This window comes from Bos mutus, chromosome 6 (genome assembly GCF_027580195.1).
Source record: "Bos mutus isolate GX-2022 chromosome 6, NWIPB_WYAK_1.1, whole genome shotgun sequence".
Classification (NCBI taxonomy): Eukaryota; Metazoa; Chordata; class Mammalia; order Artiodactyla; family Bovidae; genus Bos; species Bos mutus.
In genome coordinates this window covers 97993328-98016541 of record NC_091622.1, presented here as the reverse complement: position 1 = coordinate 98016541, position 23214 = coordinate 97993328, and the positions used below count along the sequence as shown (strand labels likewise).

The 23214-nt window shown below is 41.1% G+C and overlaps 1 protein-coding gene across 3 annotated transcripts in view; it reads right to left on the bottom strand.

Annotated features, from left to right (window-relative positions):
- GPAT3 (glycerol-3-phosphate acyltransferase 3) overlaps positions 1 to 23214 on the bottom strand; it is a 72565-nt gene that overhangs the window by 39182 nt on the left and 10169 nt on the right. For all 3 annotated transcript variants that reach the window (XM_070372632.1, XM_005906494.3, XM_070372633.1), the window contains one exon: positions 21711 to 21777. In XM_070372632.1, the coding sequence (XP_070228733.1) occupies positions 21711 to 21777 (67 nt within the window). The remainder of the gene's footprint in view (positions 1 to 21710; positions 21778 to 23214) is intronic.

The following is a 23214-nucleotide window of genomic DNA, read 5'->3' as shown; positions in this document are numbered from 1 at the left end:
TTAGACAGTTTAGAACATCTCCTGCCTCTCACAGTTGGGAGGCTCTGAACAATCACATGTGGTGGCCGGAAAAACCTATTCAGGCAGGCTAGAGGATTTCCAACGGAGTTTGTAGGTTGAAACACTGTCACACCCAGGAATTATTAACTGGAGCTGTAAGCTAACTCTTTCTTCAGAGAGAGGTAGTGGGGGACGGCCCCCGTAAAGTCAGAGGTGTAGGTGAAAGCACAAAGCAGAAAGTAGGCAGACTCTGGTTTTGGGGGTAGATGCTCAAGAATTTCCAGGGGGACTCCTGAGGCTCGATCCCGCCTTTGCGTATGCCGAGCCTCCTTCCTCATGACCTTTGCCACGGGAGGAGTTCCTCACGCTGGCTCCTGGCAGTGATACAATTCCAGTTGAGCTATTCCAGATCCTGAAAGATGATGCTGTGGAAAGTGCTGCACTCAATATGCAATATGCAATACGCACTCAATATGCAATATGCCGGCTCCCGGCAAGTCTGTTTGAGCTGGAATCCTATACAAGCAAAGTCTACTTAACTCAAAATATACGTGATCACAGATCATGCAGTACCAGTACCATGAAATTGGTACTTGGAGTACTTTGGCCTAATACTTTGGCCACCTGATGCGAAGAACTGACTCATTGAAAAAGACTCTGATGCTGGGAAAGACTGAAGGCAGGAGGAGAAGGGTATGACAGAGAATGAGATGGTTGGATGGCATCAAGGACTCAACGGACATGAGTTTGAGCAAGCTCCGGGAGTTGATGATGGACAGGGAAGCCTGACGTGCTACAGTCCATGGGGTCACGAAGAGTCCGACACAACGAAGCGACTGAACTGAACTGAACCATGAAATAGAAATTTCCTTTAGCACTATTTCCACAAGAAATTTAAAAATTAAATCTAGTTTGGAATTAACAAAAATAAAAAATTCCTCATCCTGTAGGGACTTAGAGGAGGCAACAGGAGGACTTTCTGGGGCACGGGTAATGTTCCATTTCTTGATCTAGATGAGAGGTTCATGGTACATTTATTTTGGGAAATACATCAAGTTGTACAGTTATAATTTTGCACCCTTGTCTGTGTATATTATGCTTCAATTTTTTAAGAAAAATCATACTTGAGACCTGCTGCACAGTATGGCCTATGGTTAACAATACTGTATTGTACACTTTAAATTTGTTAATAAGGTAGATCTTATGTTGAGTGTTTCCACAACTATGGGAAAAAAGGAATCGAAGGAGACAGTATCTGTTAATCCTCTATTTTCATGATTTATCTATTACGGGGCTAAGTAAATACTACTTCCCTTTAAAAAAAAGTTTACTCTGTATTTGTGTGTGTGTATTCAGTCGTTCAGCCATGTCTGACTCTTTGTGAGCCAAGCCCACCAGGCTCCTCTATCCACAGGATTTTCCTAGCAATAATACTAGAGTGGGTTGCCATTCCCTTCTCCAGGGGATCTTCCTGACCCAGGTAGCAAACCCACATCTCCTGAATTGCAGGCAGATTCTTTTACCACTGAGCCACTGGGGAAGCCCTTTACTCTATAGCCCCCTACCCAATTATTAAGCAATTGGGCAGGAAGGAGTCTATCTGTCTCAGTACCAAATCCTGTTAACAAGGTTGTTTTTCTGCTATGAGGAGCTCCTCTGAAGGGCTCTGGTCTCAGCAAGGAAGCCGGTCCTACATTCTTCCCTCCCCTGCCCCAACATCCTTTCTGATCCATAAATGCAATCTGCTTGATTAAAGAGACCAAGGTAAAGTAGCTGTAAAAACTATACGCCGTCGGGTTTCGGAGAGTGGGTTGAGTCAGAGCTGCTGGGATTAAAGAGCAGAAATATTCAGTGCCAAGCTCCGGAGAGATAAGACCCATGCTTAGTCACTTAGGCGTAGTTCAAGGTCCTGATGCAATGCTAGCAGGCCAAGGCCAAGGTTTCCTGAAGAGACCACTGAGTCTGTCCTCGTGCGTCTTCAGTTCATTAATCATCACAGATATTAACACACTAACCAGTGCACCAACTACGCAGTCACGCAACCGCACAGCTTTCTAGTCCACTTTTTGTCACCTTTTTTCAAAATAATTTATCTGTAATATGACAAGGCAAAGCTTGAGACATACCACGTGCAAAAAATTCACTGGGCCGTTAGTCAAAATACAATTTCCAGCACATAATTTAGACGATTTGACTGTGCTTTTTCATAGCAAATTCTTTGTGTTCCTGATGACATCTCCCTTCCTTCTTAAGTATCTTTTAAAATCCAGTTTACTGTTATCAACTTAGTTAAGTATAATAATGGTACCTGGATTATATTTTTTAAAAGTGAAGTTTTTGAGGTGCATGCATACTAAGGTACTTAGAGGTAAAATGACATAGTATCTAGATTAGTTTTAAAATACTTTTGTAAAAAAAAGATAAAATAAAATACTTCTATAGAAGGACATTCACTAAGGTGAGAATATGGTGTTTTTGATTGTTTGTCTGTATTCTCTGATTTTCTACATTGCTTACATATTGCATTTCTAATTAAACTTTTAATGAAAAAAAAAAACTTCCGCAAAGGAAAAACTGAAAAAAAATGACAGATGAAACAAATCCTTGTTGAATTTGGGTGATGGGTATAATGGGATTAATTGTACTATTCTCTTTACTTTTTAAAAATGAATACTAGATATATATATATTTTTAATGTGTCTAAAAACTCATTTGAAAAGTCAATTTAGCTGGGAATCAATTTCCTCATCTAAATCAAAAGCACTCATTCATTTGTTCATTCAGTCATTACAGAGAGAGTGCCAGGCCAGGAACTAAAATATACAGAAAGGAGAGGAAAAAAAAAAAAATTTGAACTAACTCGTGTGCAACCTTGGCTGCACATTAGACTATCTTTGGTATCTATAAAAATACAGATGTGAGTATGTGCTCAGTCCCTTTGGTCGTGTCCAACTCTTTGCGACCTATGGACTGTAGCCTACAGGCTCCTCTGTCCATGGGATTCTCCAGGCAAGAATACTGCAGTGGGCTACCATATCCTCCTCTAGAAAAATACAGACACAAGGGTCCAATCCCAAATCTAATAAACTAATTTCCTGGACTTCCTTGGCGGTCCAGTGCAGGGGGCACAGATTTTATCCCGGGTCAGGGAACTAGGACCCGACGTGCCATGTGATGAGGCCAAAAAAAATAAAATAAAATAACTACCTTTTTAAAAATATATAGGAATAGATGAAAAATTATAAGGAAAGACATCAAAATATTAGGTCTTCTCTGAGTAACAGGATTTCATGTGGGGGATTTTTTTAAATTTTCTTATTTATACATTTGCCATGTCTAATTTTTCAATTAAGCATATGGATCATTTTACATGGGCTTCCCAGGTGGCTCAGTGGTAAAGAATCTGCCTGACAATGCATGTTCGATCTCTGGGTAGAGAAGATCACCCGGAGGGAACCCACTCAAATATTCTTGCTTAGAGAATCCCATGGACAGAGGATCCTGGCAGGCTACAGTCCACGGGGTCACAGAGTCAGACGCAACTGAGCAACTGAGCACACACATCATTTTACATAGTGAGAGAAAAGTACTTAAAATGCTGTTTTTAATAAAATGCTGTTTTTAAAAAAAACAAAACGAGATATGTACTACTACTTACCCACCACAATGGCTATAATTTAAAAAGCCCAAAATACCAAGCACTCAAGAGATTATGGAACTCAGGCCCAGCTCTGAGAGTGCACAACCATCTTGGAATACCACTTAGCAGTTTTCAACAGTTAAAACACACTTGCTTACCCTATGACCCGGCAATCTTGCTACAAGGTGTGTACAAAAAACCAAGTAAATAGGTTCACAACAATGGTCACAGCAGCTTTATTCCTAATGGCTAAAAACTTTAAAATACCCAAATCTCAATCAACACAATAATAGGTAAGCAAATTAGTATGTATTTGTATGCAAAGAAATGTGTGCGTGCAAAGTCGCTTCAGTCATGTCTGACTCTGTGAACCTATGGACTGTAGCCCGCCAGGCTCCTGTGTCCATGGGATTCTTAAGGCAAGAATACTGGAGTGGGCTGCTGTGCCCTCCTCCTCCAGGGGATCTTCCCGACCCAGGGATGGAGCCAGCGTCTCTTAAGTCTCCTGCATTTGCAATGACAGATTAGTTCTTTAAAAATGAGGGCCATGTGGGAAACCCCATATAAAGAAATAGTCCACAGCAGTTAAAAAAAAAACAAACCCACTGATTCATGCCATGATAAGGAGAAATTGCACAAACATTATGCTGGGTGAAAAAATGGATACAAAACAGCCCGAACAGTATGATTCCATTTATGTGAATTTCAATAAATGGGAAAAACTAAATGATGATGACAGAAATCAAGAGAGGTTACAGCAGGGACTGAGGGATGAGTGATGTCTCCTAGAGCGGGGCCTGCAAGAACCTTGAGATGATGAATACTATCTTTAGTTGAATCTGGGGGGTAGTCACATTGGTCTACAAACATATAAAAATTCATCTTGTTGAACAGCTGGTATTTGTACAGTTTAATGTATCCTAATTATGCCTCAGGGTTTTTTTTTTGGTTTTTTTTTTAAGAGTCTTCACAGGGACTTCTCTGGTGGTCCAGCAGTTAAGACTCCACGCTCCCAACTCAGGGGACATGGGTTCAATCCCTGGTCAAGGAATTAAGATCCCACATGCTGTATGGTACATGGTGTGGCCAAAAAAAAAAAGTCTCCACAGCTTTCAGCTTTTAGCCTCTCAATTAGAGGCTCTAGACAATCATACCTACACTTCCCATGGATATTTTTGTCTTTTTTCCTGAACTAAAAGACAGCTGACATTTATTGAGTCTGGCTTCCTGGCTTCCTGATGCCAGACTGTGTGCTAAACCCTTGACACATGCACTGACGGAATCCTGGGAGGTACTGTCTATTATCCCCATTTCGCAGATGAGGAAATTAAGACTCAGAGTGATTAACTTGCCCAGGGCCATGGGGAGAAAGAGGAACAGAACCAGGATTTAAAAACCAAGCTTGTGACTCCGAAACCAAATGTTCCCTCATATCCTAAGTTTCCAAATTCCATGTTACTCTGTCCAACACTTGATCATTCACAAACCTCAAAGACATAATTAAGATCGTCCCCCATCAACTCCACATCAGCCTAGTTTTTCCTTGCTAAACAGAAGCCCTACTCGAGTAGCAGTTCTTCTTAATATCTCTTCTACCTCTGAAGGAAGAAATGGAACTTCGATACGGGAAAATCTGTAAGTGGCCTCCATCTGCCATTAATCTGGACACACACTTGTCACTAACTGAACCAGGCTCAACTGTCTTTCCCAGGAAGCCTGAATTCAAGTTACTGTTTTGTTGTTGCTTTTTTTAACAGGGGCAGGAATCTTTACAGATTGGAGCACATCTGGTTAGGTCTTCCCACTACAAGTCCAACAAAGAACAGCCCCCGGGCAGTGTTCTATTTAATACTCCCTTAGTTTGTAGTTCGGCCAGACTCAAGTTCTCTGAGGAGGCTATTCTGTCCAGTTTATGACTCGGCACACAGATGTCCTCCCTGTATCTTTCCTCTTCAAGTCTTCTCTGAGGCAGAGGCAGCTGCCCCATGTATCTTGCAGATTAGTCAAGGTTTAGAAAGGATAATCATCCCTGACGCTTATTGCTGTCGCTAAGGTATATTCTAAAATTGTCAACATCTGTTATATTAACAGAGGTACAGTAACCTGTACTGTCACCCAGCCAAGTTTTGTAGAAAATAGCCTCTCTTTTGGTCCCAATAAATAACCTGCTACATCCTCAGCCATGACTGTACAATGAATTCAAGGTCTCTGAGCCAAAGACAGATGGACCGTGCTGTTAACAAGAGTAAGCCTCAGTTTCCTCACCTGCACAGACCCTTCGAAGCTCCCACATTTACTTTTGAGTATTATTTTTCTTAAAGAGAAAAATAAGACAGTTCCAAACTGTCTTAAGCGTCAGGCCCCCACAAAACCTGGATTGGCCCCCACCTTTGAATCACATTATTATTTTGTTGCTACAAGCGACAGATTAATGTTAACACACTTACTCTACAACCTAAAACAGTTGTGCATGCTCAGTCGCTATAGTCAGGTCAGACTCTGTGACCCCACAGACTGTAGCCCGCCAGGCTCCTCTGTCTATGGGATTTTTCCGGCAAGAAAACTGGAGTAGATTGCCATGTCCTCCTCCAGGGGATCTTCCCGACCCAGGGATTGAACCCACATCTCCTGCATTACAGACGGAGTTTTTGCTGCTGAGCCACCAGGGAAGCCCCTTAAAATGGTTTAGAAGAAGAAATACTTAGGATTGAGAGAACCACATTATTACCAATAAGTATTAGAACACTGAGATTTCATACACATTAACATCTTTCTCTTCAGTTCAGTTCAGTTGCTCAGTCGTGTCAGACTCTTTGTGACCCCATGAATTGCAGCACGCCAGGCCTCCCTGTCCATCACCAACTCCCAGAGTTCACTCAAACTCACGTCCATCGAGTTGGTGATGCCATCCAGCCATCTCATCCTCTGTCGTCCCCTTCTCCTCCTGCCCCCAATCCCTCCCAGCATCAGAATCTTTTCCAATGAGTCAACTCTTTGCATGAGGTGGCCAAAGTACTGGAGTTTCAGCTTCAACATCAGTCCTTCCAAAGAACACCAGGACCGATCTCCTTTATAATGGACTGGGTGGATCTCCTTGCAGTCCAAGGGACTCTCAAGAGTCTTCTCCAACACCACAGTTCAAAAGCATTAATTCTTCGGCACTCAGCCTTCTTCACAGTCCAACTCTCACATCCATACATGACCACTGGAAAAACCATAGCCTTGACTAGACAGGCCTTTGTTGGCAAAGTAATGTCTCTGCTTTTGAATATGCTATCTAGGTTGGTCATAACTTTCCTTCCAAGGAGTAAGCGTCTTTTTAATTTCGTGGCGGCAGTCACCATCTGCAGTGATTTTGGAGCCCAGAAAAATAAAGTCTAACAGTTTCCACTGTTTCCCCATCTATTTCCCATGAAGTGATGGGACCAGATGCCATGATCTTAGTTTTCTGACCTATTATTGATATTTTATCTATCTGATGGTCAAATTAACAGATGTACTTTTAAGAGGAGGAGTTGCCGTTTGCTCGGTCATTTGGATGTTGTTTTAAGGTCTGAAGTTTCTGTCTTGTTGGAAATGGAGAGATTGGTAAAGATAAAAAGCAAAAATGTGAAAACAAAATCACTGCACAGAAGTCTCACAAGTGTCCCTGCTTTAGAACTAGACTCATGTGCACCACAAAACAGAACCATAAAAAGAAAAGGGGGCAAGGAATTTCCTGGTGCTCCAGTGGTCAGGACTTGGCACTTTCACAGCCAAGCACCTGGGTTCAATCCCTGGTGGGGGATCTAAGATTCCACATAGATACTTCAAGCTGCACGGCCAAAATAAAAAGGGGTGGACAAAATCAGAACTTATCATGAAGCTATCACTATCATATACATGGTATGTGCTAAAAATAAGTGCTGACTTAGCACTTCTTCTGGTTTCCTAAGCGCTACTCTATCACGATGGCCTAGTTTTTTAAAAAAGCTTTAGAGTTATGAAATTATGCTCTTGTAGTAACGTTTCCCCAGTTGGCACATTTAAGAGTTCCATTCAACTTTTCTTTTCTTTTTTACATAAAAAGGATAAAGTTTACTTTAAACACCTATGTATCCCATCAGTTAATCCAAGCAAGAAAAATAAGGACAGGGGAGAAAGTCACATAAATATGAAATAAGAATTTACAAAGATGAAATTAGAAAGTAGAGAAGCCTGTACATGGAAACAAGAAGGCTTGCAGCACAACTAAAGCCCCTGTGTGATGCAAATAGGGGAAGCCTACAGGCAGCAACGAACACCCAACACAGCCAAAAAGGAGGAAAAAAAGAAATAGAAAGTATAAAAGGAATAAGAAACAACTTTGCACAAAGTCCTGGAAAATTCAATAAGCTAAGCAAAAGTGTTGGCTTTCTAACTGAAAAAAAAAAAAAAAATTACTAATACTGACACCAAGAGATGAATGCTCTAAAGAGAACCATTTGCACAAATGAAATAATGTGGGAGAAAAGAAACTTTATCAGTCCCAGACCCAAACTGTTTTTACAAGGAATTCTACCAAACCTTTAAATCTGAGAAGAAAGGGGACAAGGGAAAGAAGGGAAGGAGGGGGGAAAAGTAAGTTGGTATGTAATACATTAACCTCAAGTATAAGGATCAATTGCAAAAAGTCCTAACTTCAATTTTGGCAGACAGTTTCTAGCACATCATGGTCAAGCAATGTTTAGTCCATAAACTCAAAGATGACTCAGATATTATGCTATTAATGTAATTTATTCATCACCAAAATGCTGAAAAAACATTAAAACTTCAACATTTGTTCTTGACTTACAAAACAAGCACCAAGAAGTATTTACCATAAGATGGAAAACTAGACCAAGCCCAGCCTGATGCTTACCGGGCAGACACTAGAGGCCTGTCTCCAGCAGGCATGACAACTAACAGCACTGCTAGTCAACACTGTACTGAAGCAGCAGCCAGCACAATTAGACCAGGGAAAGAAATGAAGTATAAAGTGGAAAAGAGGGACTTTGCTGGCAGTCCAGTGGTTAAGACTCCACACTGCCAATGCAGGGGGCACGGGTCTGATCCCCAGTCAGGGAACTAAGACCCAACATGCTGTGTGATGCAATCAAAAAAAAAAAGAAAGAAAATAAACTGGAAAAGAAATAAAATACAGACTAAAGTTGAATCATAGGTGGTAAAACTATCACTATTTGACAATAAAATAACTGCATACCTGGGGGAAAAAAACAAGGAAATATGAAAATCTACATACAGTAGGAGAATTCTTATTTGAGTATATCCTTCTGCCTTTACTGAAATCAAAAGCTTTCCAATATACAAACAACAACCAGTTAGAAGATATGATGGAAGAAGATGCTCCATTTATAATATCAGCTAGAATTATAAACTTAAGAGGAAATGTATACTATCTAAGAAAAACTTTCAAACACCTCTGGACGATTAAAAAAGAAAAAAAAAACACCTAAATAAATGGAAAGATCTAATATCCTTGGAGAGGAAGACTCAACACTGATAATTTCAAACCACCCTCAAGAAATTTATAAATTTAACACAATGCTAATAAAAACAGATGTTGTATTTCCTCTTGATCACAGACAAGCTAAATCTCAAGATCATATGGGTCAAAAGCAAGAATTATCACGACAGTTTTCTGTAAGGAAAAGTGACCAAACAGCAATCCCTACCAGATATTAAAACAATCTGTTAAAAATGTCAATAATTAAAGCAACATACCCGTGCAAGAGAAGACAAGTAAATGTTACAGAACAGAAAGTTCAGAAATAGATCCAAAAATGTACTAGAACACAGGAAACTATGAAGGACGCATCGAAAATCAGTTGGGTAGAGATGGGCTTTTTAATAGGGAGTTGGCAACATCTGGATAGTCATCTGGACAAACAGACCAGAATAAATGAATCAAAGCCATAAAAGTAATCAAAGAAAACATTAGGTAAATTCCCTTAGGACTTGGCAGAGGGAAAAATCTTTCTACTACAAAACTCAAAATCCAGACGCTATAAAAAGAGAATACTGATAAGTTTGACTACATAAAGATGAAAAATAATGTAAGACACATGATAAGCAAAGGACAAAACACAAACTGCAAACTGAAAGCAGTACTTTTATCTCCGCAGAGACAAAAGCTAACCACCTGAATGCGTGAGAAGATCCTAGATGTCAAGGTGAAACAGAAATCAAGAGAAATAGAAAAGTGGCAAAAAAAAGAAAAATGACCAAAGATGGGAGTAGACAGTTCCCAGAAAAACAAATACAAATGGCCCCTAAAAACAAACCAAGTACCAAATCACACTCTCCATAAAAGAAATGCAAATTAAGACTAAAGGATTTCAGGACTTCCCTAGTGGTCTAGTGGCTAAGACTTCACCCTCCCAATGCAGGCGGCCCTGGTTGGATCCCTGGTCAGGGAACTAGATCCCACATGCCTCAACTAAACATCTTGCAGGCTGCAACAGAGCTCGAAGATGCGCGTGCTGCAACTAAGACTCCTCGCAGTCAGTCAAATAAATTAATTAATTAAAATTAAGGGGGAAAACGTATCAGTGGGCAGAGAAATACAGAGAGAAAATATAAAGTCAGAACCCCCCCTCCTCTGAATTTCCACTCTCTCTGCTCCTATTCTCTTCCCTGGTGAATCCTTATTTGGTTCATTTATCTCTTCCTGCTCCTTTTCCATTTTTCTTTTTTCTCTAGCCTCAATAAAATGTCTTTCACTAAGTCAGTTCACTCAGTCCACCATTTCAACTTCCACCCTCTGCAAATAACTCCCAAATGCGCAACTCTAGTCCTGACTTCTACCCCAAGGCTCACATTTTATAATATATGGCTGCCCAGACCCTCTACCTCCACACCAGCCTCATGGCTCTGGTTCAAAGCCCCTTTACCTTCCAGAATGACTTTCCATCTACCACCATCCTTTCTCCACTTCCCCCACCCTCTTCCTGTCTAGCCCCACTTCCACAAAGCTACCAGATTTGTTCTGAGTTTAATTAAATAATCTCCTGGCCTGGCATTCAAGATCTTTCAGAACTAAAACATCCAATCTCGATTCTTTCCACCTCCAACTCATCTTCCCTCATCCTAGCTCCAGCCTGGCTAAGCCCCTAGTTCTTAGGCCCTTAATATCTCTTAGACTCTCCCACACTTCTGTCTTTGCTTACAATTTCTTCCACCTGATACTCTTTTTCCCCAAAATCACTCAAAATTCTTCACATCAGCGGAACTCCATTTTCCCCTTTTCATTTTCCTTGAGCCCATAAACCACCAATCCCACTCATTATATGATGCAGGCGTTGTTTTAACTGATTATCTGCAAAGACAAGGAGGGGAAAGACTATATTTCATCAAACTTACAAAATATCACTTATAAGTTTCTAAATCTAAATCCGTTCAGTAGTCCAGTTCAGTCACTCAGTCATGTCTGACTCTTTTAGACCCCATAGACTGCAGCACTGCCAGGCCTCCCTGTCCTTCACCAACTCCCGGAGCTTGCTCAAACTCATGTCCATCGAGTCAGTAACGCCATCCAACCATCTCATCCTCTGTCATCCCCTTCTCTTCCTGCCTTCAATCTTTCCCAGCATCAGAGTCTTTTCCAATGAGTCAATTCTTCGCATCAGGTGTCCAAAGTATTACAATTTCAACTTCAGCATTTAAATCAGGCTTTTACTACAACTAAATCTGGCTTATACTAAAAAGACACAATGGCTGGCTTGCCCTGTGAAGATGAGGATAGGGACTTCCCCGGCGGTTCAGCGGTTAAGAATCCTCCTGCCAATGCAGGGAACACAAGTTCGATCCCTGATCCGGGAAGGTCCCACATGCTGCAACTAAGCCCATGCACCGTAACTAATAAGCCTGCGTTCTAGAGCCCATGAGTCGCAGCTACTGAAGCTGATGTGCCTAGAGCCCGTGCTCCACAACAGAAGAAGCCACCGCCATCAGAAGCCCACGTGCCGCAACTAGAGAGTAGCCCTGTCATCATCACAACTAGAGAAAGCTGACGCACAGCAACAAAGACCCAGCGCAACCACAAATAAATAATAATTTTTTTTAAAAAAGATGAGGGTGAAATGGCAAAGCAATGTCCTGCCTTTAAAAAAAAAAAGAAAAGGATGTCCGCTCTTTTTGTTGATTACAAAATGCCGGTTTTTCTCTTGCACAGGTACTCTGAGACGCAAGCTTCCCTACTAATTAGCGATCTTGGGCACAGGCTCATTGAGAGGGGCACCAGAGGCTAAGCTGAGAACTGCCGCGCTGGGATTTCACAACGCCTGCTGGTGTCACACACTCAGTAACTGTTGCAGAGGATCATGTGGGTTGCCACTGACTGGCAAGAAAACTCACTGTGTGAACATATGAGTCACTGAAAATGGGGACATTCATTTTTTCAAGTATATCTGTGCAAATGCTGTGGCAGAAGCAGGAAGAGGAAGGAAGGGGATTCAAGTTTGCATGAAACACTAACAGATACCAACTTAATAAACAAAAAGTTTACCACACTTGGGGGAAAAAAACACCACCACCAAGCCTCTACAAAGACTTGGAGTACTTTACATAATCTACCAAGCGGGTGCACGCTATAAATCACACATAGCCAACACTTGCACTGTCTATCCAATCTTAATCTCCTTTCTTTCTCCCTTTCTAGGGATGGTCTCTGGAATTCATTATCAATTTCCATTTTGCTTAAACCAAGAGACCACTGGTTACAAAGGGATATCTGAAATCACCATCCATAACAATCTTTTCTCTTAGAACTTGAAGAAAGGTGTCATTCGCTATGTATTTGCACTGTCTCCAAAGTACAGTAAGTCCCCTACATAACTTTCAACTTGCGAACTTTCAAACAGGAACAAGTGTTTGCAGGTCCATCCACGTAAGTTAGTTCTATTTGAGGAGATACAGGACCCAAACACAGAACACTTCAAGACGAGTAAGCAGTGTTCAGAATGCAATCCAGCGCCACTGGGTCACCCAGGAGAAGAGAAAAAATAGCTGCTACCCAGATGGGAAAAAAGTGGACACAGTGACAGATTTTATTTTCTGGGGCTCCAAAATGACTGCAGACAGTAACCGTAGCCACGAAATTAGAAGATGCTTGCTCCTTGGAAGAAAAGCTATCACAAACCTAGACAGTGTATTAAAGAGCAGAGACATCATTTTGCGGACAAAGGTCCATATAGTCAAAGCTATAGTTTTTCAAGTAGTCATATACAGATGTGAGAGTTGGACCATAAAGACGGCTGAGTGGTGACAAAGACATCATCACTTAGTGATGTCTCCAGGGTCACAGGAAGATGAACATGGTCCTAGACTGGCCAAAAAGTTCATTTGGGTTTTTCTGTAACAGTGTATGGAAAAACCCAAATGAACTTTCTGCCAACCCAACAGAATGCATTTGTTGACCCTGTTATTTGGGATTAAGATAGAAGCAAAAGTTCTGCTGAAATAAATGTTCTATTTTCCTGATTTCTACATGGTTCATATATCTATGATAGAGTAATTTGCCGTTTTCATTGTGAGTAATTTTCTATTAGTGTCTCGGTTATCAAGACTAAAAGCACTAAGCCAGAAGTACTGGAAATGTACTTGCAGCCTCTTGAGAAACATGGATGAGAAAACCTACCATGATTTCCATCATTATATCCCTCAGTACTTCAGAAACGTACAAAATAGCCAATACTGATTATAAAATGGGAGGATTTTAGCCCCAGATATATAATCATGGAATGAATTATGTATTTATACCCATTTCAAGGCATCAGTAGAGTAGAAGTATGGACACTGTAATCGGTTGTCAACTGACACTGCAGAGAAACCAACAGGCATTTGGAATAACAGGCATAGTTTCATTTTAACAACTAACATTTTAACATCTCATTCAATACACTGTCGACTCATATTTTGACTGACACACATTATTCATTGCTTTGGACATAACTAATCAGATTAAACAAGAAATTCCACAACACAAAGTGTCCATAAAACTTCATCATCAAATGAACCATTAATTCAATTAAAATGTCAGTCTTAGGGTTTGGCATTTATGTACAGTAGCTTTGATCATAATGTTGAATAGTCTGAAAAGAGTCATTTCTTTAAAATTTCTGTTGATGTCTTGAGATTGAAATGTTATGAGTTTCCTAGCATGTGACAAAGCCAACACCCAGCAGAGGAGTTTCCATTTGTGCAAGAGTCACCTCAACCTTCAAAGGGAGAATCAGAAGACGTTGACCAGACAGGCTGGTAAGGAAGGCATGGATTAGGGTAGGGAGTGGTGGCAAGGGGTTTTGAGTAGGAAAGACAAATTGAGATTCCTTTCCAGGCTGCCTTTGACTAGTGACATGATCTGAAGCAAGTTACTTGAGCTTCTTCATCTATAATTTTCTCATCTATAAAATGAGGATTAAGAAAATGTTGTTTAGTTGCTAAGTCGTGTCTGACTCTTGAGACCTCATGGACTGTAGCCAGAATACTAGAGTGGGTTGCCATTTCCTTCTCCAGGGGATCTTCCCGACCCAGGGATCGATTCCACGTCTTCTGCCTTGCAAGGTGGGTTCTTTTTACCACTGAGCCACAGGGGAAGCCCTAACAAGACATTATCTTGACATAAGCAATGTAAATAAAGTTTGCACAATGGAGTCAGTGTTTAACAAAGATTATCATTATTATTGATAGGTTCTCACCTATAAGGCAGAAACAGAATGGAAAAGCTTTGGCATTTTGATCAGGGTTTTCTCTGTGGTGTAGGGTGGCCAGAAGGGGTGTGGTGGGTGGGGAAGCTGGTTTTAGGAACGCTTCTAAAATAACAAGCTGCATTTTAAATTTGATGAGTCCCCAATGAGATGTCCACCCCTCCCAGCAGTAGAGAACTCTAAATAAACAGGAGACGTGCTCTTGAGTTGACTGTCTTATCATCTGATCCTACATTCTTTTCCCTCTCAAAGAGTCCTTGAGTCTTCGTTTACACCCAGCTGTTTCAAATCTCATAATTCTGAAATGCAGATCCCCTGTTCTAAACAACAGAGGGAATTGGGATAAAGAGAGCGAAATCACCAACAAGACTTCCAACAGCTGAGGATTTGTTGTTGTTTAGTCACTAAGTTGTTTCTGACTATTTTCTGACCCCGTGGACTACAGCCTGCCAAGTACTTCTGTCCATGGGATTTCCCAGGCAAGAATACTGGAATGGATTGCCACTTCCTTCACCAGGGGATCATTCCAACCCAGGGAAGATCCACTGTGTCAAACCTGTGTCTCCTGCATTGGCAGATTCTTTACCACTGAGCCACCCGGAAAACACAGTCCAACTCTGTGATTCCATGGACTGCAGCCCGCCAGGCTCCTCTGTCCATGGAATTTCCCAGGCAAGGAAACTGGAGTGGGTTGCCATTAGATTAAAAATCTGCTTAGATTAGGTACTTTTTTTTTTTTTTTTTATGGCTGATTCTTATTGATGTTTGACAGAAAACAAGAAAATTCTGTAAAGCAAGTATCCTTCATTTAAAAAATACATAATTTTTTAAAAAACAAATTTAAAACAAAACCTAATTTCACAGAAAATAGGGACAGGGCACAGGGCAAGTCATCCACTTTGTTACAGCTATATGAAAAGGAGAACAATCTTGAAAAATAATAGAGTATGTTTTATGGGCTAAAACATACTGGAAAAACTGGTTTCTTAGGCTAGGAGCCTTCCTCTCTGTGATGTATGGATCAAATTGCTCTTTTCCCACCCATCCCTCACCGCACAGTTAAGACCATTAGTTTGCTCTGACGTCCTGTCTTCTCTTTTCTGCCAAAACCACTCCATCCCGCTTACTCACTGTTGGCCAGAATAACATGCACAGTCATCTGCGTTCAGAGGTAAGAGAGTAAAGATTCCTCTAAAAGAGGAAGTCTATTTTCATCGGATGACGAGGTAAACTTTGAAGGAAGATTCCCTCCACTCGCCTCTCCCTTTCCTTGAAGAACCTGCCGCCTCCTCTCCCACCATCCAGTGACCCCGCTAACCCTGTGGTTTTCATGCCTTACCTCGCATACCATCTCCCCCCAAACCAGTCGCCACAAACTGGAGAAATCAAGTTCTGCTCCTTTGAGGGGCTACTGGTTAGAACACTAAATAAATTATTCCAATAAGAGTGGGTACCGATAGATTAACATATTATTCACTAAGAGAAGTGGAAGGCGGGGTGGGGGAGAAAGGGGAGGATTTTGCCCCCAGGGGACAGTGGGCAATATCTGGGTTGTCACATTAACAATGTGTTAGTGTCACCTAGTGAGTAGAGACCCGGAACCCTATGCAGGACCGCTCCCTGTAACAAAGAATGATTCAGCTTCAGAGAGGGCAGAGCCTTCATTTGGGGCTTCCCTGATGGCTCAGTTGGTAAAGAATCTGCCCACAATGCAGGAGACCCTGGTTCAATTCCTGGGTCGGGAAGATCCCCTGGAGGAGGAAACGGCACCCCACTCCAGTACTCTTGCCTGGAGAATCCCATGGACAGAGGAGCCTGGTGGGCAGTAGTCCATGGGGTCACAAAGACTCGGACACGACTAAGCAACTGAACAACAAAATGTCAGTAGTACTAAGGTTGTGAAACTCCGCTCTAACTCAGTTACTAGCGCCTCTGTTCCACAGGTTTAAGTTTAAATTCCCGGCACTGGGCATACTGACTAGAGATGAATTTTGGAGCTTGAATCCATCAGTCACACCCCTGAGATAAGTGTCTGTTTTCTATTCACATAAAACTCGTTCCATTCATCAGATTACAGACTCTAGCTGAATGATTATTGATATTAATAACTTATTTGATTGGTTTTCTTAACATGTATGTTTAAAATACAAGTTTAACCAAAACATACGAGTTCAACAAAGAAAAGAAACCCACTGGCCTATCTGCTTCAATTATTTTTTAAAGAAAAAATCATAGGTACAGTTAAAGCCCACCTCTCCATCTGACCTTCCTTCTAGCTGATGTATCATTTCCATAAGTGTTTTATTACTAATCGACATAAGACCAATCTCTCATCAGTTGTGTCTGACTCTTTGCGACCCCAGGGACTGTATACAGCCCACCAGGCTCCTTCACACTAATTGACATACATCTACATAAATATATAGTTTAAGGTACTTAAACCTTATATCTGTTTAAGGTACTGAATTTTAAATGAATATTATCATACTGTATATTCATTTTCTCTCAACGTTGTTTGAGATTTGTCTATTTTGTTTTCTTCATGCAAATCCATTTAATTCATTTTGATTACTGTACAGTATAAATAAAGCACTTTATATAATCTTCCCTCCCCAGGAATAACTGGGTCGTCTCCACATTTCCACGTTTCCATGCACTCATAACATGTCTCCTAACACATACATGCTGAGTTTGGATAGCTTTGATATCACAGGAATTGAGGAGTTAACAGGTAATAAGTAGGTCTTCAACTTTGCTACAAATTGCCAAATTGTCCTCCAAAGTGTCGCTAAACTAAGTTGTCATTATAGCTCAGCGGTAAAGAATCCCACATGCCTTGTGGTATGGCAAGAAGAAAAAAAAAATTGAGGTGAAATTCATCTAACACCAAATTCACTATTTTCAAGTGTCTAATTCAGTGGCATTTAGCTCATTCACAGTGTGCAGCTGCCCCTCTATTTGGTTCCAGAACATTTTCATTCCCACCAAGGGAGACTTGAACCCGTGAAACAGTCACTCCTTACCCCTCTACCCCAGCCCCTAACTGTATTCTGTGTCTATGGATTCATCTCTCCTGGTCAATTTATATAAATGGAATTACAGGGCTTCCCAGGTGGCTCAGTGGTAAAAAATCCACCTGCCAGGCAGACCCGGGTTCAAACCCTGGGTCTGGAAGATCCCCTGGAGAAGAAAATGGCAACCCACTCCAGTATTCTTGCCTGGGAAATCCTATGGATAGAGGAGTCTGGTGGGTTACAGTCCACAGGGTCACATAGAGTTGGACACAACTGAGCAATGAAACAGCAACAACTACTACTACTACTAATAATAATGTTGTACTGGTATCAACATGGTTAGTCAGTTCTCACAAAAGAATTCCAAATGTGAATGAAATTAGTGGGAGACATTAGTGGGGCTGAATTCTCCTTGAACAGGTACATAAGAAGCTTCGCCACAGCATTTTGTCCTTTGTGTATGTTCGGGAGAAGGGAGAGGTGGAGTCGGGGTGCTGAGGGGCAAGAGATGTAGGAGAGAAGAAAAAAATTTAACCCAGGGGCTTAATTAACGGTAAGCCACATGGCCCCATGGAGAAGGCAATGGCACCCCACTCCAGTACTCTTGCCTGGAAAATCCATGGATGGAGGAGCCTGGTAGGCTGCAGTCCATGGGGTTGCACAGAGTCGGACACGACTGAAGCGATGCAGCAGCAGCAGCACATGGCCCCAAATCCTTGCTGGAACAGAGCAAGGTGGAGGGCCGGAGGAGGCAAGTATGTTTCCCCACTGACAATAATGCTGAGTCAGGCCAGCAACACGCACCACGGAACAAAGCCAGCAACACGTACCAGGGAACACCAGCAGGTGTGAGCCACAGCCTCTACATGCATTGTTTGTGACTCACTCCCCAGGTAAGGGCAACTGCAGGCACTTAATTCCTGCCTGTCAACATTCAGTTGGTAATCATCACGGTGTCCTAGCACCATAAGGCAATTACAGTGGAATTTATCTTGAGTCGTGAAAATGACATAATTAATGACATTCATTTTAATGACAATCACAGTTACTGACTCCTTCCAGTCTGGCAGTCTAATCCTGGAAATCAGATACCCAAAGAAAGAGGCAAGTGGCTTCTTATAGTCCAAAGGTCCCTTCCACTATTTATAACAAAGTAAAATAAAAGTTGTTAAAAATCACATTCCAGGGTTCCAAGGAGATGCATTTGTCCTCTGGCTAGAGCACAGCTGATGCAAAGAAACCAAGACTCTTATTTTACCTTCTAGCACATCAGCTCTCAGGGAAGAAAAACTAGGTTAGAGGGCAACTCTATAGTCTCCACTTAAGATGAATGCTTCCTTTATAACACAGTTACTTGAAGGGAGGAGAAAATTTATATTCACCACTGTTTTAACACTAACCCTAACCTAGAAGAGGAATGTACAATGACAGAGCTTCTTAAAGAGCCTCTTCATGATTATATTTAAAGCTCAATGAGTTAAGACAGCGTTTTAATAAAAGTCATGGTAGAGTACAGTCAAGGACGGCAATCAAGTATTTAAGCACAAAGATAACACTTCTCAAAGTTCAGCTTTCAATCAGCTTATTCAATAAAGGCACAGAAAAAATATTGGGGTGGCCAAAAAGTTCATTTGTGTTTTTCCATAAGCCGGTACAGAAAACCCGAAAGAACTTTTTTGGCCAACCCAATACAGTACAAGAGGGGTTTAACTGGAGAGGGAGATTTGAAAAGTGTTTCCAAAAATGTGTTTCACCAAGTAAGAGTGGCAGAGAGAATTTTTGGATGCAGAAAATAAACATAACTCTCATCCCTGTTTAGCTCATCTCTTCCTCTCGGTTCCCCAAATTTTTCATCAGCACTACATCATTTGGACATCTCAAAATCATACCCACACCCCCGGCCCGTGGCCTGCCAGTGACCCTTGCCTAAACTCTGCCCGGCTCAACCCTGACTTGTGCTCTAGTTGGCCGCGGGACAGAGGCAGGATGTTCTGAAGGCAGGAGATTGCACCAGCCAGACACATAAGTGCTCAAGGTTTCATCACCCTCTGCCTCTGTCTAGGACTGTGACACTACCTCCCGGCTGACTCCAAGCAGCAGAACGTATCCACAGAGGACACACCCTGCCACCGGGTGACCCAAACAGGACATAAGTCAGGAGGAGAGGGGCATACCAAGCACAGTTGTGGGATTAACAGAGACGAAAGCAGCACATGGCAGAGCCTACATGAGACCTCACATCATCCACTGCTTATGCAGCTACTTGAGCATTTATTGCAGTGGGTTGTCGGATGCCCGTCTCCCCACAGGAACCGAGTCTTAATCACCTATGGATCCATTGTCAGCCTCACTGGCAACAGATGCTTGGTCTCTGCAATAGTCAATTCCCAACTGCACAGGCTGAAAAGGAAGAGCAGCCACTCCGAAGGAAACAGGACAAATTTTGTAGACATCAAAAGTGTTTGATGACATCGAAAGAGTCAACAGATGACTCTCAACCACTGTGATGTGTATTTTCCCCTCCTGCTTACTTCCACGGTCTCCTGGAGGTCCCCAGGAAAAAGCAAAGAAAAAGAGCATGACAAAAATAAAGAAATCCAAGTGGAAATATTCATTCCCATTAGGCTGAAAAAACTAAAACAGAGAGTTCCCTGGTGGCCCAGGGGTTGAAAATCTGCCTTCCAACGCAGGGCACTCAGGTTGGACACCTGGCCCAGGAACTAAGACCTCACATGCCTTGGGGCAACTAAGCCCGTGTGCCTCAACTAGAGAGGCCTAAGTGCTGCGACTAAGTGCTGCGACACAGCCAAAAACAAATAATTTTCACAAAACCAAAACAATGCTGCACCCTTACCTAGTGAGTTTAATCCTCTTAACTACCAAATTGAAACACTTTGTGCTCTTTTAAATTCATGGCCCAAGATATAGGCCGCCGCCACGCCAATCTATAGGGTCCCAGAGAATTTCATCCAAGGTCAACAACAGCCCAAAGTCTCATCGAGTACAACAAAAAATCAGCAATAAAGTTTCTTCTCTCCTTAAATCACAGGAAGCACATTTAAAGAGAACCCAGAAAAAAAAGTTACTAGGTCGTTTAGTGCCGTTTAGTCGCTATCAGAGAGGGTATCCGGCAATAAAAAGAGGATCAAGTATAGCCGGAAATACCCAATCTTGGTAAAAACGTTATCAGTGCTAATCCTTTGGTGTTTACATAGACAACGAAAAGCTCACTAGTTGCTTCAATCATTAGAACACAGCAATCTAATTATACAAAAATGCACAGATATGTTCCTTCAAATTCTTTATTTCCAAAATGTACTATAATTTCTACAATTCCTTAGACAAGCCTTCAGAAGACAAATTCCATCTAGTGTAATTCCATCTACAATTCCTTAGACAAGCCTTCAGAAGACAAATTCCATCTAGTGTAATTCCATCTACAATTCCTTAGACAAGCCTTCAGAAGACAAATTCCGTGGAATTGAAGACCAATTCCATCCCATCTAGTGAAGTGTTTGACATTTTGACCATGTTGAACCCTAAATCAGATGGGCACAATATTGTTTCTATACATTATTTTTGGAAAACACATACAGCCTAATTCTTTTAATTAAATCAAGGGTTTATTTCTTCCTAATTTCATTGCCATCGCTTCCACAGAATTCTACTCCCCTATGAACCCTGTGTCTTAAAAAATTCTTAAAGTTCTTAACTCACATGAAAGGGGTTTTTGGGACAAAGGAAAAACACACAAACAGAAGCAGGGACTAGTCAGCTCGGTTGATTTGGTAACTCACTTCTAACAAAAACTAAGGGAGTGTCTTTACTACCGAATTTTCTGAGCCTTTATTACTAGACATTATTAGTAGCATGTGGTGACTCCCAAGCTTATATCACAAGGGAGGTTTTTTTTTTTTCATTAATTACTAATTGGTTTTTAGCAGGAAATAATATTTTAAGGAACATACTTTAAGAACCAAAGTTAGAATAAGGTGATAATGAAATCTCAACATAGGTTTAACTTAACCCTAGGTGGTCCAATTAGCCCCCTTCTTTTTTTCTTAAGACCATTTAAATACCATGGGCAACCACCTTTAAATGCATACCTTTAGAAATACCCTGTAAGAACACATAGATGAACCAGCATGGTATGACTACAGTGAAAAGTCATCCAGAACTCAGAAGGCTGCTATTTTGCATAAAGGACAGAATTATGAACAATCCAAGGCCCATAAAATGCACTGTTTTGGGTATATTTCAAGTTCAAGTTGGGTAGACACATATCTACCCAATTTGGATATTTTAACCGTCATAATGAAAAGGGAGACTTACCGACAGAAGCTGAGTTTTTAAGGACTGATTGCTTTGCAACGCCTGTTTCAATTCGTAATGTGGCCCACTGTTCAAAAAACAAGAAGTTATGAATTTAAAATGTGCCACAGACAGGACACAACATATTTAAACCATGCTTAAATAACATGAAATTAATCATTAAGCCCTCATGCTATCTGAATTGAAGAGACACCCCACTGAATTTCTGATATAATAGGATTCCAAGTCCCAGGTATACTCTTATATTAGTTACCAATAATTCCCAAATAAAAATGAGGAAAAGATCATGTTTACCTTATTAAAACTCTCACACACACCTGGTATCCAATAAATTACTCCTTGAAAAGGTCAGAAAATATGAAGGACAAGAGCACAGACTATAACATCAACTCTGGGTATAAAATTACTTAATTCCTCTCAGCCTCAATTTCCTCATCTGTTAAATGAGGATAATAGTTCCTATCCCATAAGGTTGCCTTGAGGATTAAATGAGATTAATACATGTAAAGACATAAACACAGGACACAAAGAATATTATTTTCATAACAAATTAGGCAATCAAGGATGAGACATTCTCAAAGATGCCTAACTGCCTATATCAGACAGAAGCTTGCAGAAGGACTATTGTGAGACTTGGAAAGCTGGAAAGGAATCCATGAAATCACTAAGGAGACTGGTGTTGACATATACACACTGCTATACATAAAACAAATAACTAACAAGGACCTACTGTATAGCACAGGGAACTCTACTCAATACTCTATAAATGGCCTATTTTGGGAAAAGAATCTAAAAAAAGTGAAAAAGAAAAGATATATATATGTATAACTGATTCACTATGCTATACATTTGAAACTAACACAACATTATAAAGCAACTATACACCAATAAAAAATTTAAAACAAAGAAACAAAGTAAAAAAAAATCTGCACATGAGGTCACTTACCTACTAAGATAAAGAAAATATTATGATTAAGAGGAACCAGTTTTGAGAGAATTTAAGAACAGAAAAAATTAACTCCCAGAAATATAGCAAGGTGTGATTTGCTCTTTTCTTCTTTATACTTTTTTTATATATTTCCCAAATCATCTGGAGAAGGCAATGGCACCCTACTCTAGTACTCTTGCCTGGACAATCCCATGGACAGAGGAGCCTGGTGGGCTGCAGTCCATGAGGTCGCTAAGAGTCGGACACCACTGAGTGACTTCACTTTCACTTTTCACTTTCATGCGTTGGAGAAGGAAATGGCAACCCACTCCAGTGTTCTTGCCTGGAGAATCCCAAGGACAGAGGAGCCTGGTGGGCTGCCATCTACAGGGTCGCACAGAGTCGGACACGACTGAAGCGACTTAGCAGCAGCAGCAGCAGCAGCAGCAGCAAATCACCTACCATTAACATCACAGTTCAAGAGCAGCAACTAAACTCTTTTGACAGCACTCCAGAAAACCCAGTGGCTACCATCTTCAGCTGAGAACGGATCAATTAAAATATCATCTAGATGAT